The sequence below is a fragment of the Sminthopsis crassicaudata genome, chromosome 1 (genome assembly GCF_048593235.1).
Source record: "Sminthopsis crassicaudata isolate SCR6 chromosome 1, ASM4859323v1, whole genome shotgun sequence".
Classification (NCBI taxonomy): domain Eukaryota; kingdom Metazoa; phylum Chordata; class Mammalia; order Dasyuromorphia; family Dasyuridae; genus Sminthopsis; species Sminthopsis crassicaudata.
This window is the reverse complement of record NC_133617.1, coordinates 248,638,454-248,652,535: the sequence shown is the minus strand read 5'-3', so window position 1 is coordinate 248,652,535 and position 14,082 is coordinate 248,638,454. Positions and strand designations below refer to the sequence as shown.

At 33.0% G+C, this 14,082-nt stretch overlaps 1 protein-coding gene across 1 annotated transcript in view; it reads left to right on the top strand.

Moving 5' to 3' along the window:
- The window catches only part of CCDC178 (coiled-coil domain containing 178), a 630,290-nt gene that overhangs the window by 163,198 nt on the left and 453,010 nt on the right, over positions 1–14,082 (top strand). Inside the window, exons 12-13 of the mRNA XM_074277537.1 lie at positions 12,452–12,547; positions 12,673–12,809. Coding sequence (XP_074133638.1) covers positions 12,452–12,547; positions 12,673–12,809 — 233 coding nt within the window. The remainder of the gene's footprint in view (positions 1–12,451; positions 12,548–12,672; positions 12,810–14,082) is intronic.

Below are 14,082 nucleotides of genomic sequence, written 5' to 3'. Positions count from 1 at the left end.
GTTATATCCCTTTGTTGATCATGAATTATTTCTTTATTCTTAAATCTGAAAAGTAGTTTATTTCTTGCTCCTCTAGTTTGTTTCCTATCTAAGAATATCTGTTTGGAGCTTACATGTTATATAGTATGAATCATTGATCTAAACTTAATTTCTGGCAGACTGCTTTCTAGTTTTCTTATTAGTTTTTGTCATATAGTGAGTTGTTACTCCAGTAGCTAGAGCATATATTAGATTTGTTTATTTTGGAATATCATGTAACTATCATGTTTCATTAATCAACCTCTCTATTTCTTTACTTTTATTAAATGATTTTTGTGATTATTGCTTTCTACTATAGTTTGCTATCTTATATTACTAGGCTCTGTTCCTTATCACTTAAAATTTATCATTTTTCCTAATTTTATGTACCTAATCCTTGGCACTTTCATATACATTGAATAATAGAATTAATTGATTACTATTGTTGTTTTTATTACCTTGGTAAAAAACTACCCATTTTTAACCCTTCTGAATTCCTGGCTTGAAGTCAAGAGTGGAAAAAACTAGAGGTGATTCTTTTCATCATTGCTTGGGTAGTTTTCTTTCATGATTGTTTAAATTATAATCTCTCTGTCTTTGTCTCTGTCTGCCTGTCTCTCTCTTTCTGCATCCCTGACTCTTTTTTCTCTTTCCTCTAATGATTTTTTTTTTTTTTTTTTTTTGCTGAAGCATTTGGGGTTAAGTGACTTGCCCAGGGTCACACAACTAGGAAGTGTTAAGTGTCTAATGCCAGATTTGAACTCAGGTCCTCCTGACTTCAGGGCTGGTGCTGTATCCACTGTGCCACCTAGCTGCCCCATCTAATGATTTTTTAAATCTTTTTTAATCTAGTAAATTTATTTATTTTTAATATACATTGTTCAATGACTCTTGTGAGAGAAAAAAATCAGAACAAAAGGGAAAAACATTGGAGAGATTAAAAAAAAAAAACCCTGAAAAAAAGAAGTGAACATAGCATGTGTTGATTGACATTCAGTCTCATCAGTTCTTTTTCTGGATGCAAATGGCACCTTCTGTCCAAACTGTATTGGGATTGCTCTGGATTACTGAAGCATTGAGAACCAAATCTTTCATAGTTGACTTTCACACATTCTTGCTGCTATTGTGTACAATATATTCCTTATTCTCTCTGTTTTAGTCATCATCATCATTTCATATAGATCTTTCCAGGCCTTTCTAAAATCAGCTTGTTCATCATTTTTTCATAAAACAATAATATTCCATTATCTTCATATACCATAACTTGTTTAGCCATTCCCTGATTGGTGGACATTTACTCATTTTCCAATTTGCTACCACAAAAAGACCTGTTACAAACACTTTTGCCCATGTGTGTCCTTTTCCCTCTTTGATGATTTCCTTAAGACACAGACTCAGTAGTGGTATTATTGGGTCAAAGGGTATATGCACAGATTGATAGTCCTTTGGGCATAGTTCTAGATTCATTGATAATGATTGGATCATTTCACAACTCTACCAACAATGTATCATTATCCCAGTATCCCAGTTTTCTTATATCCCCCCCAACATTTTTCATTATCTTTTTTTGTCATTTTAGCCAATCTGAGCGATATGAGATGATATCTCGGAAGAATTCAAGAATGAAATTTTTTTATTCATTCAATAGTTTTCTTACTTTCAATTTTGTTAATTTCCCCTTCTATTATTAGAATTTCTAGTTTGGTAATTGATTGAGGGGTTTTAATTTGTTCTTTTTTTCTAGCATTTTTAGTTGTATGCCCAATTTATTGATCTCCTCCTTCTCTGTTTTATTCATGTAGCTATTTAGAGATATAAAATTTCCCCCAAGAATTGCTTTGTCTGCATCTCATATGTTTTGCTATGTTGTCTCATTACTGCCATTCTCTTGGATGAAATCATGATTGTTTCTGTGACTTGATGTTTGACACAGTCATTACTTAGAATTAGATTATTTAATTTCCAATTGTTTTTTAATCTATTTTCCCCTGCCCCTTTATTGAATATAATTTTTATTGCATTGTGGTCTGAAAAGGAAGCATTTACTATTTCTGTTTTTTCTGCATTTGATTGTGAAGTTAATATGCCCTAATACATAGCCAGTTTTGTGTAAAGAAAAAGGAATAGAGGGGCGGAGCCAAGATGACAGGCAAGGTACACGTGACATTCTGAGCTCCTCTCATACCCTCATTACCAATTTTTAAAATCAGCCTCAAAAATAGCACTAGACTGGTAATGTTCATGAAGACTGGAAGTACAACAACTTACCAGCCAAAGATAAACTGGAATATTGCCAAAAAAGGTTTGTCCTGAGTGGCATGAACAGACCAGTGCAGGCTAGGGATAGAATCGGGAGAAGGGGTGGCCTTTGTGGTTGGAAGGTTTACATAGAGCTCTCTGCCATAGCCTGACTGCTTTGCTTTGGGCGCAGCCTAGGGTAGAGGGTACACTGAGGGATGCCAGAGCCTAACAGGATCTGGCTGTACCTACCCAGGACTGGAAGTGACTCAGCACAGACCATAACACAGCACTTAGTGGCATTCTGCAGCAAGAGTGCTTGTTGGGGGGAAGTCACAAACCTGCACAGCAGGGGGCACAGTCTGGGGCAGTCTCTAATCTGCACAGTGCCCTGGCAGGGCACTTACACAGCATGGCCTTTGTTACCCAGGCCTAGTCACTTCCGGTGTAGAGTTCTTCCCAGAGCACTCCAGCAGCTCATCTGTTCCTTGCAGCACATTGAGAGGACAGCTACTGTCCATATACCCATCCTTGCTCTGCAGAGGAAGCTGGTAACCTCCTTGCCCTGAAGGCAGACTATAAAGGCTTTAAAAAAATAAGTAAAAAAATTCAAGAAAACTATTGATAGCTTCTATACAGAAAGAGAGCTGGTTTCCAACCCTGAGGAGCCTAATAGCAAACAGGCTCCAGACAATACCCCAAATCACGATCTCTTAGAAGAGACTATTAAAAATCTTCAAAAGAGAATTAGAAGAAAAATAAAGAAAGGAAAGAGAAGCTATGCAAGAGAATAACAACTTCCTGAAATGTGAACTGGAAAAGGTAAAGAAATCACAGGAAAGTAGGATCTGTGAATTGGAAAAGATAAAGAATTCCCAAGAAAATAGGATTTGTGAATTGAAAAAAAGAAAATAAATTTAGTGAAATGGAAAAAAATTCCATAGTGCAAAAAAAACTCAATTTAAAAACTCAATTGGACATATATTAAAAGAAGTTAAAAAAAAAGCTAATGAAGAAAATAACTCATTAAAAATCAAAACTGAACAAATAGAAATGAATGATTTATTGGAACACCAAGAATAGTCAAGCAAAACCAAAAAAAAAAAAGAAAAACTGGAGAAAATTTTCAAATATCTACTTGGAAAAACTACATAGCTGGAAAATAGATCTAGAAGAGATAATCTGAGGATCATTGGACTTCCTGAAAATTATGATGAAAAAAGGAGCCTAGATTCTATTTTATAGGAAATCATCAAAGAGAACTGTCCAGAGATTATAGAAATAGAAGGGAAAATAAATGTTGAAAGAATTCATTGAACACCTTCTGAAAAAGACCCTAAAAACAAACAAACAAACAAACAAACAAACAAACAAACTCCATGGAACATTGTGGCTAAGCTGCAGAACTACCAGACTAAGGAAAAAATATTGCAAGCAGCCAGGAAAAAACAATTCAAATATTGAGGTGCCACAATAAGGGTCACTCAAGATCTGGCTGCCTCCACATTAAAGGATTGAAGGGCCTAGAATCTGATTTTATGAAAGGCAAAGGAACTTGGAATGCAGCCAAGAATAAACTACCCTTCTTCCATGGAAGAAGATGGACATTTAATGAAGCAGAGGAATTCCATTTGTTTCTAAGAAAAAAACCAGGCTTATACAAAAATTTTGCTCTACATCCACAAGATTCAAGAGAAGCAGAAAAAGATAAAAATAACTCTTGAGAACTGTATTTCTGTTGTGGATATACATAAAGTCCACATATATAATTTGATTTTACTGATATAACATAAAATAGGGAAGTAGTAAGGGAAAGGGGATAGTATCAGAAAACAGTAAAGGAGATATAAAAAGAGGGAAACTACATCCCAGGAAGAGGCAAAGAAAATTTACCACATCTGAGGGAATTTAGAGAGGGGGAGGAACATTGAGTGAATCTTCCTCTCATCAGCATTGGCTGAAAGAGTAAATAATTGACATATTTGTTTTTCAGAGAATTCTCTCTCACCTCACTAAAAGAGGGGAGAGGAAAAGGGAAAAGGAAAAGAGGAATAAGGGAAGGGTATAAGAAAGGGGAAGGGACTTAAAAGGAGGAGGGAGGGATATTAAAAAGAGAGGGCTGCATGTCACAAGTGGGGTCCATAAATTCAATACTGTGGAAGGAGTTCAGGGAGGACAAGGAGAAAAAAGCATAATCAGGGGATAATAGGATGACAGGAAATAAAGAATTATAAATTTTAACTGTAAATGTGAATGGGATGAACTCTCCCATTAAGCAGAGGCGGATAGCAGATTGGATCAAAAATCAGAACCCTACAATATGTTGTTTACAGGAAACACATTTAAAGCAAGGAGACACATACAGAGTAAAGGTAAAAGGCTGGAGCAGAATCCATTATGCTTCAGGTGAAGTCAAAAAAGCAGGGGTAGCCATCCTTATCTCAGATCAAGCAAAAGCAGAAATTGACTTAATTAAAAGAGATAAGGAAGGAAACTATATCTTGCTTAAGGATAGCATAGACAGTAAAGCCATATCAATACTAAACATATATGCACCAAGTGGTATAGCATCTAACTTCCTAAAAGAGAAGTTAAGAGAGTTGCAAGAAGAAATAGACAGCAAAACTATAATAGTGGGAGATCTCAAGCTTGCACTCTCAGAATTAGATAAACCAAACCACAAAACAAATAAGAAAGAAATTAAAGAGGTAAATAGAACATTAGAAAAATTAGGTATGAGAGATCTTTGGAGAAAACTCAATGGTGATAGAAAAGAATATACTTTATTCTCAGCAGTTCATGGAACCTATACAAAAATTGACCATATAAAGATCTCAAAATTAAAGGCAGGAAGGCAGAAATAGTAAATGCTCTCTTCTCAGATCACAATGCAATAAAAACTACATTCAGCAAGAAGTTAGGGGTAAATAGACCAAAAAGTAATTGGAAACTAAATAATCTCATCTTAAAGAATGATTGGGTGAAACAGCAAATTATAGAAACAATAATTTCACCCAAGATAATGACAATAATGAGACATCATACCAAAATTTGTGGGATGCAGCTAATGCGGTAATAAGGGAAAATTTTATATCTTTAGAGGCTTACTTGAATAAAATAGAGAAAGAGAAGATCAATGAATTGGGCCTGCAACTTAAAAAATTAGAAAAAGACCAAATAAAAAACCTCCAACCAAAAACTAAACTTGAAATTCTAAAATTAAGAGGAGAAAGCAATAATATTGAAAGTAAAAACAAAAACAAAAACAAAAAAACTATTGAATTAATAAATAAAACTGAGTTGGCTTTATGAAAAAGACAATAAAATAGATAAAGCTTTGGTAAATCTGATCAGAAAAAGGAAAGAGGAAAATCAAATTGTTAGTCTTAAAATGAAAAGGGGGATCTTTCCACCAATGAAGTGGAAATTAGAGCTATAATAAGGAATTACTTTGCCCAACTTTATGCCAATAAATTTGATAACTTAAGTGAAATGGATGACTACCTCCAAAAATAAAGGTTTTTCTAGATTAACAGAGGAGGAGATAAACTGCTTAAATAGATCCATTTCAGAAAAAGAAATAGAACAAGCTATTAATCAACTCCCCAGGAAAAAATCCCCAGGACCAGATGGATTTACATGTGAATTCTACCAAACATTTAAAGAACAATTAGCCCCAATGTTATATAAACTATTTGAAAAAATAGGGAATGAAGGAGTCCTACCAAATTCCTTTTATGACACAGTCATGGTACTGATACCTAAACCAGGTAGGTTGAAAACTGAGAAAGAAAACTATAGACCAATCTCCTTAATGAATATTGATGCTAAAATCTTAAATAAGATATTAGCAAAAAGACTTCAGAAAATCATCCCCAGGATAATACACTATGATCAAGTAGGATTTATACCAGGAATGCAGGGCTGGTTTAATATTAGGAAAACTAGTAGTATAATTGGCCATATTAATAAAAACCATATGATCATCTCAATAGATGCAGAAAAAGCATTTGATAAAATACAATATCCATTCATACTAAAAACACTTGAGAGTATAGGAATAAATGTACTATTCCTTAAAATAGTCAGGAGCATATAATTAAGACTTTCAGTAAGCATAATATGTAATTGAGATAAACTGGAACCTTTCCCAGTAAGATCAGGAGTGAAACAAAGTTGCCCACTATCACCATTAATAAGCAATAAGAGTCGAGAAAGAGATTAAAGGAATAAGAGGAGGAAATGAGGAAATCAAACTGTCACTCTTTGCAAATGATATGATGGTATACTTAGAGAACCCAAGAGATTCTAATAAAAAGTTATTAGAAATAATTCAGAAATTTAGCAAAGTTTCAGGATACAAAATAAACCCATATAAATCCTCAGCATTTTTATATATCACCAACAAAATGCAACAGCAAGAGATACAAAGAGAAATTCCATACAAAACAACTGTTGAGAGTATAAAATATTTGGGAATCCATCTATCAAAGAAAAGTCAGGAATTATATGAGCAAAATTACAAAACACTTGCCACAAAAATAAAGTCAGATTTAAATAACTGGAAAGACATTAAGTGCTCTTGGATAGGCCGAGCGAATATAATAAAGATGACAAAATACCTAAACTAATCTATTTATTTGGAGCTATACCAATCAATCAGACTCCCAAGAAACTATTTTAATGACCTAGTAAAAAAAACAACAAAATTCAAATGGAAGAACAACAGGTCGAGAATTTCAAGGGAATTAATGAAAAAAAAAAGTCAGATGAAGGTGGCCTAGCTGTACCTTATCTAAAGCTATATTATAAAGCAGCATTCACCAAAACCATTTAGTATTGGCTAAGAAATAAACTAGTCAATCAGTGAAACAGATTAGGTACACAGGACAAAATAGGGTTCAACTATAGCAATCTAGTGTTTGACAAACCCAAAGATGCCAACTTTTGGGATAAGAATTCATTATTTGAAAAAAACTGTTGAGAAAATGGGAAATTAAATGGCAGAAATTAAATATGGACCCACACTTAACACCATATGCCAAGATAAGATCAAAATGGGTCCATGATTTGGGCATAAAGAATGAGATCAAAAAATAGATTAGAGGAACAGAGGATAGTCTACCTCTCAGACCTGTGGAGGAGGAAGGAAGTTATGACCAAAGGAGAACTAGAGATCATTATTGATCACAGAATAGAAGATTTTGATTACATCAAATTAAAAAGCTTTTGTACAAACAAAACTAATATAAATAAGATTAGAAGGGAAGTAACAAATTGGGAAAATATTTTACAGTTAAAGGTTCTGATGAAGACCTCATTTCCAAAATATATAGAGAACTGACTCTAATTTATAAGAAATCAAACCATTCTCCAATTGATAAATGGTCAAAAGATATGAACAGACAATTTTCAGATGATTAAATTGAAACTATATCCACTCATATAAAAGATTGTTCCAAATCACTATTGATCAGAGAAATGCAAATTAAGATAACTCTGTGATACCACTACACACCTCTCAGATTGGCTAAGATGACAGGAAAAGATAATGATGAATGTTGGAGGAGATGTGGGAAAACTAGGACACTGATGCATTGTTGGTGGAGTTGTGAAATAATCCAGCCATTCTGGAGAGCAATTTGGAACTATGCCCCAAAAGTTATCAAACTGTGCATACCCTTTGATCCAGCAGTGCTACTCCTGGACTTATATCCCAAAGTAATACTATAGATGGGAAAGGGACCTGTATGTGCCAAATGTTTGTGGTAGCTCTTTTTGTAGTGGCTAGAAACTGGAAAATGAATGGATGCCCATCAATTGGAGAATGGTTGGGTAAATTATGGTATATGAATGTTATGGAATATTATTGCTCTGTAAGAAATGACCAGCAGGATGAATATAGAGAAGCTTGGAGAGACTTATATGAACTGATGCTGAGTGAAATGAGAAGAACCAGAAGATCACTATACTCTTCAACAATGATACTGTATGAAGATATATTCTGATTGAAGTGGATATCTTCAACATAAAGAAGATCTAATTCAGTTCCAGTTGATCAATGATGGACAGAAACATCTACACCCAAAGAAAGAACACTGGGAAAGGAGTGAAAATATTTGCTATATTGTCTTTCTACCCACGTTACTTATACCTTCAGAATCCAATTCTTACCGTGCAAAAGGAAATTTGGTTTTACACACATATATTGTATCTAGGTTATACTGTAACACATTTAATATATATGGGATTGCCTGTCATCTAGGGGAGGAAGTAGAAGGAGACAGGGGAAAATTTGGAAAAGTGAATACAAGGGATAATGTTGTAAAAAAAATTACCCATGCATATATACTGTCACAAAATTATAATTATAAAATGAATAAATTATTTAAAAAAAAAAAGAAATCCATCTCTTTTTAAGTCCTTTATGAGCATTTCCAAGAAGCCTCTTTGCATTTGAGATTAATTCATATCACTCTTTGAGATTCTGTGGACATTTTTTCTTCGTCTGATTTTGTATTTTGGTCTGCCCTGTCACTGTAGTATCTTTCTGTGCTCAAAGTTCTTTTCTGTTTCTTGCTCATTTTCTTTTTTCTTTCTTTCTTTCTTTCTTTCTTTCTTTCTTTCTTTCTTTCTTTCTTTCTTTCTTTCTTTCTTTCTTTCTTTCTTTCTTTCTTTCTTTCTTTCTTTCTTTCTTTCTTTCTTTCTTTCTTTCTTTCTTTCTTTCTTTCTTTTTTTTAAAATATATTTTAATAGTTTTTATTTACCAGATATATGCATGGGTAATTTTACAGCTTTGAGAATTGCCAAACCCTTTGTTCTAATTTTTCCCCTCCCCCAGGTTGACCAATATATGTTAAATATGTTATAGTATAAATTAAATACAATATATGTATACAAAACAGTTTTTTTTCTTGCTCATTTTCTTTTCTTTTGGTATTTTTCCTTTTTTTGCTTTTATAGTTGACCTCTGCTCCTAGAATAAAGGTAGTTTTCTGTGCAGCTCTGAGCCTTGACTTTGAGCACAGGGAACCCTTGTGTTTGCACGGGTTAGGTTTGCCTACTCTTTTCAGGAAACAGCCTGGTTTCCCAGAGTTTACCTTCTGAGCTGATAATGGAAGCTGCCCCACTGATCTGTTCCTCTACTGAACCTTAGTTGCTGATTTGCTGTGATTAATACCTTCTCACCAGCTTTCCCTGTCTGTCTGAGCTGGGCTGAACACCCTTTTCATCCTAGTGAGACTGACCTTTCTTGAAGTTTTTCCAGTCTATCTTGAATTGGAGAGTGATTTCATTCCTTTGTTTCTGTTCAGTCTTGGTTTTATGTGGTTTCCAATGGAAACTGGGAGAGCTTGAATTGCTTCCTGGCTTTACTCAATCATCTTAATGACTTTTAATGATTTTTAAATTGCTTTTCCTTGATTCATTTTTCATATCAATTGTTTCTAACATAACTAATTTTTTTCTATTTTTCAAACTTTGGACTCTATTATGATACTTTTTGTTGTCTTATAGAGTAATTAACTGACAATTGGTCCATTTTAATTTTGAAGAGGTGTGTCACATATATAGTTTTGTGTCACTTATGCTAAACTGTCAAATATTTTAAATATCTCATTCATGGTTCATTTCTTTTACAATTTTTTCTAATAGCACTCTTGTTCATTTAAGATATCATTTTAATTCTCTGAAAAAAAACCTCTTAATTTCTTCTCGGAATTCCAATGATCTTGTTGTGAAGCCATATTTTCCCTTGAGGTTTTTGGTGGTATTTAGCTTTTCTGAATTGTGTCTTGGGCAGTCTTGCTATCATACCAGTCCTCTATCTTTTTTTTTGTTTGTTCATTTTTTCAGACTTATTTCTTCAATTGATTTTGAATTAGGATTAGGTTTTATGTTCTTCTTCCTAGTCCTAGTTTGTCTTATTTGATATTATAATGCCAAGTCAAACTGACAAACAACTGTGGCCCTCTTTTTCTTCTAGGATCATCTTCTAAGTTAAAGAGAGAGAATCTGTAGTACTCCATTGCTCAGGGCGGGGCTATCTCCAAAATAACTTCTCTTAGCAGACTATGTATCTAGGAGTTAAGCCTTGGATTCCCTCATAACTAAAATGCAAACTCCAGGGTCAGAGTGATTGCCCTGGTTTCCTTGTAATCTAGATCTGCCTGCATGATGCTGGACTACACCCACTTTAACAAAGAATTTAAATTTTTCAAGGTTGTTTGTTTTTACAATGCTATTGTATAAATTGTCTTTTTTGTTTTGTTTACTGCTCTATCCTCATTATTTCTTTTAGCACAAGAGTATTGCTTTTTATTCATATAAAATAATTTTAGTTATTCTTCTGATAAAATCTTCTATGTTTCTCGTTTGCATAATTTTCGTTGTTAATATTGTACCCTCTCATAACTATAACATACTTTTCCAGAGTCATTATCCAAAATGGATGCACACATGTTTACTGTTTATTTTTAGAATTTCATTCAAGAATGAGCATTCTTTTAAACTTTGGATTCTTGAGGTTCATCAAAACCTTTTTTACAATGGAAAGAATATTATATTTTAATGTTAAATGAATGTTAAATGTTAAATAAATGAATGTTAAAAGCCATTGTTTAAAACCCTTGTTTATTACCTGCTACTTAAATGGCCTTGGACAAGTTACTTAACTCTGGGCATTCATTTTTTCAAGTATAAAATGAGAGCAAGATTAGGTAACCTTTAAGAGACTTCTTGGTTCTAATTTATGATCCTATGTATAATATAATGAATGAACTCATTTGCATCTCTATTATGATATCTTACATAAGATCTAGTTTCTTTCAGACTTGAATATTTTCTCCACTAATTTTTGTCAAATGTGGAATTTTCCAGTGATTTATGCTTGGAGTTTATTGAACACTGGTTTATTGAATTCACTTATTTTTTATTCTTTCTTGTTTAGTCTGTTCTTTTGAACTACTTAAAATTTTTTTCAATCAGGAAATTTTACTGATTATCATTTTAGAGTATAATTTGAAGTCTGACTGTGAAATTTCGTTTTCATTCCAACTTATATTCCTTTTCCCTTGGGTAGTTTATATGTCCAAAATGAGTTTTGATACTAATTCTATAAAGTATTTCCTTGGCAATTTTATTTGCGTAGTACTAAATCTGTAATTTACTCTTGATTATAGTATTTTATTTTTATAATCTTGGTAGACTTCAGTCAGTGAGCACTGAATATTTTTATAGTAATTAAATTGTTCTTTACTTCTAGAAGGAACATTTAGTGATTGTAAACATAATGATATTGGGTGTGTTTTGATAGATTGTTTCCCAGATATTTTATGAGCATTATCATTATTTTGAGTAGAACCAAACTTCATCTTTCTCATCTGTAACAATGAGAGAATTTGACTAGTTGATGTCTATAATCTTTCTGAGCCCTACAACTTTAGAGTCACATAACAATGGAAATTTATTTTATTCTTTATTCTCAAATAGGATCAATGACATCAGGAACATGATGTCTTGACTTACAAGTGAGTTGGATTTGAGTGAGGCAGACTAAGTTATCAGCCTCATTCTCTTCTTATTGGAGACCAGTGGCAAGACATAAGCCAAGATGACTGGTAATAGCCCCTCATGCAGTGGGAGAAATTGTCCTTTTTAAGCTAAAGTCTTTTGGAGTTCTCAGTGTGTTTTGAGGAAGTGTTTTGAGATTTCTCTTGCCAATTGGCTTTTCCTAACAGAGATATTTTAAATATACTATTTCAAAGCATTCTGCTTTGCCTCATTTATTTTAATTGTGTACTAAAATTCTATCTTGGTTCACATTGATGATTTAGTTATAAAGGATGTTATCTTATACAATTCATGAAAAAGACCATCCTTGATCGGGATTTTTCTCTTCTTGTCTATCCTCTTGAAAAAACAATGTTAGAAGTAGTAGGAATCCATTCCTTTTCTTAGTTTCATACCTTCTTGGAGTGACTTCTAAATATGTTGTACCTCACACAATTTTTAATCTATTGCAATATTTATGAATAAAAAATTACTTTTAACACTTCCCCTTTCCTTCTGTATAGTGGTTCAGAATTGTAAATGTGTAATGTTACAGGTAATGGTATGCTGCACTTTTATTTTCACCTTTTTTTAAAATTCTTTGTTACAATCTTACAATGAACTTTAATTTTTTTTTTTTATTTAGCTAATTGAACTGAAAAAAATAGTGTATTTGAATGCCGAGAAGATTAGAAAGTTAGAAGAGCAATGTGAAACTTCATTGAATGAATATCAGGATGCAGTAAGTTTCTTTCCATTTGTGAATGCTCATTAATTATTGCTAAAATAATTTTCTGTATATTTTCCTTTGGTAAAGGGAGAAACAAACTTAAATCTTACCTTAAAGGTCTCATTTTATTTCTTAAGAAAAAATTATGGACCAGTGAAATCCGAAAGCTACAGAATGAATTTGCAATAGTCTTCAGAAAAGCAGATTCACTAATGAGAAGAAATAAATCACTAGAGAAAGAAAATCAAGCTGCAGTACAGAAAATCAAAGATAGGTAATTTCAAACTTTTATACCAAATGTGCTGGATTCAGATAGAAAATCCGAAGAAAGATCAAAAGAGAGACCTGGAGGAAAATAATGTTACAGTGGGTGGATGACAACACAACTGTGCTGTGAAAATTTTGACAGATTAATCTAAATCCAGATTGTAGAGTGGGTCAAACAGTTTCCTTTTAAAAGCATGGGTTTGGGCCTTCTTCCCCTCCCCCCAGACAAATCACTAATTTGTAATTTAATCTCTGAAATCCTCACTTGCAGATTGAGGATAAAGAATAACTATGTTGTCTACCTCACTGAGTTATGTGGCAAAACTTCTTTTAAAACTGTACACAAAATATTATTTAAATAGAAAGTATTATTTTGAATTATTTAAAATATTGTCATTAATTTTTTTTTACCTATTTGCCCTTACTAGAATGTACAAGGTGTCTTCTTTTTTCTTTTTACTATTTGCTCTGGGTTTTGATTCCTGAATGGTGTACAAATTAACAATAGCTAGTTTCTCAGGGGCACTAAATTTAGCTAATTATTGTTGGTGTTTGTTTTCAGATCACAGATTTGGAGCATGGAGTGATCTTATTTCTCATCAGATCCAGCACCTTTCTTTCATAGGCACTGACGTGCAAGTGAGGCTAAGTGACTTGTTCAGGCACATACAATTATTAAATTACCAAGATGGAATTTCAACTCAGTGGTTCTTGTCTCTACATCCAGGGTCATACTTTTCTTGCTATAGAGGCACTCTTATTTTTTCCACTCTTTCTCTTTAGATTCTAGACCTTTTTCTCCATCAAAATGCTTGTAATATACGAGGCCATTTCCTTCTATATTTTCATCCTTGAAAGTATTTACGTAATTGAAGTTCTACAGTCAAAATAAATGGCCAAATTATTTTTCCTGGAATAGTTGGACTATTTCACTAAGTAGCAATATATATTTATACTAAAAGCTTTTTATTTTTCAAATTACATACAAAAATAGTTTTCAACACTCACCCTTGCAAAACCTTGTATTCCAAATTTTTCTCCCTCCCTGTCCACCATCTCCCTCCCTTACATAGTAAATAATACAATATGGATTAAACATGTGCAATTCTTCTAAACATATTTCCATATTTATCATGATGCACAAGAAAAATCAGATCAAAAGAGGAAAAAACAAGAAAGAAGAAAAAAGCAAGCAAACAACAAAAAAAAGTGAAAATACTATGTTGATTCACATTGAGTCCCCACAGTCCTCTCTCTGGATGCAAATGACTCCATCACAA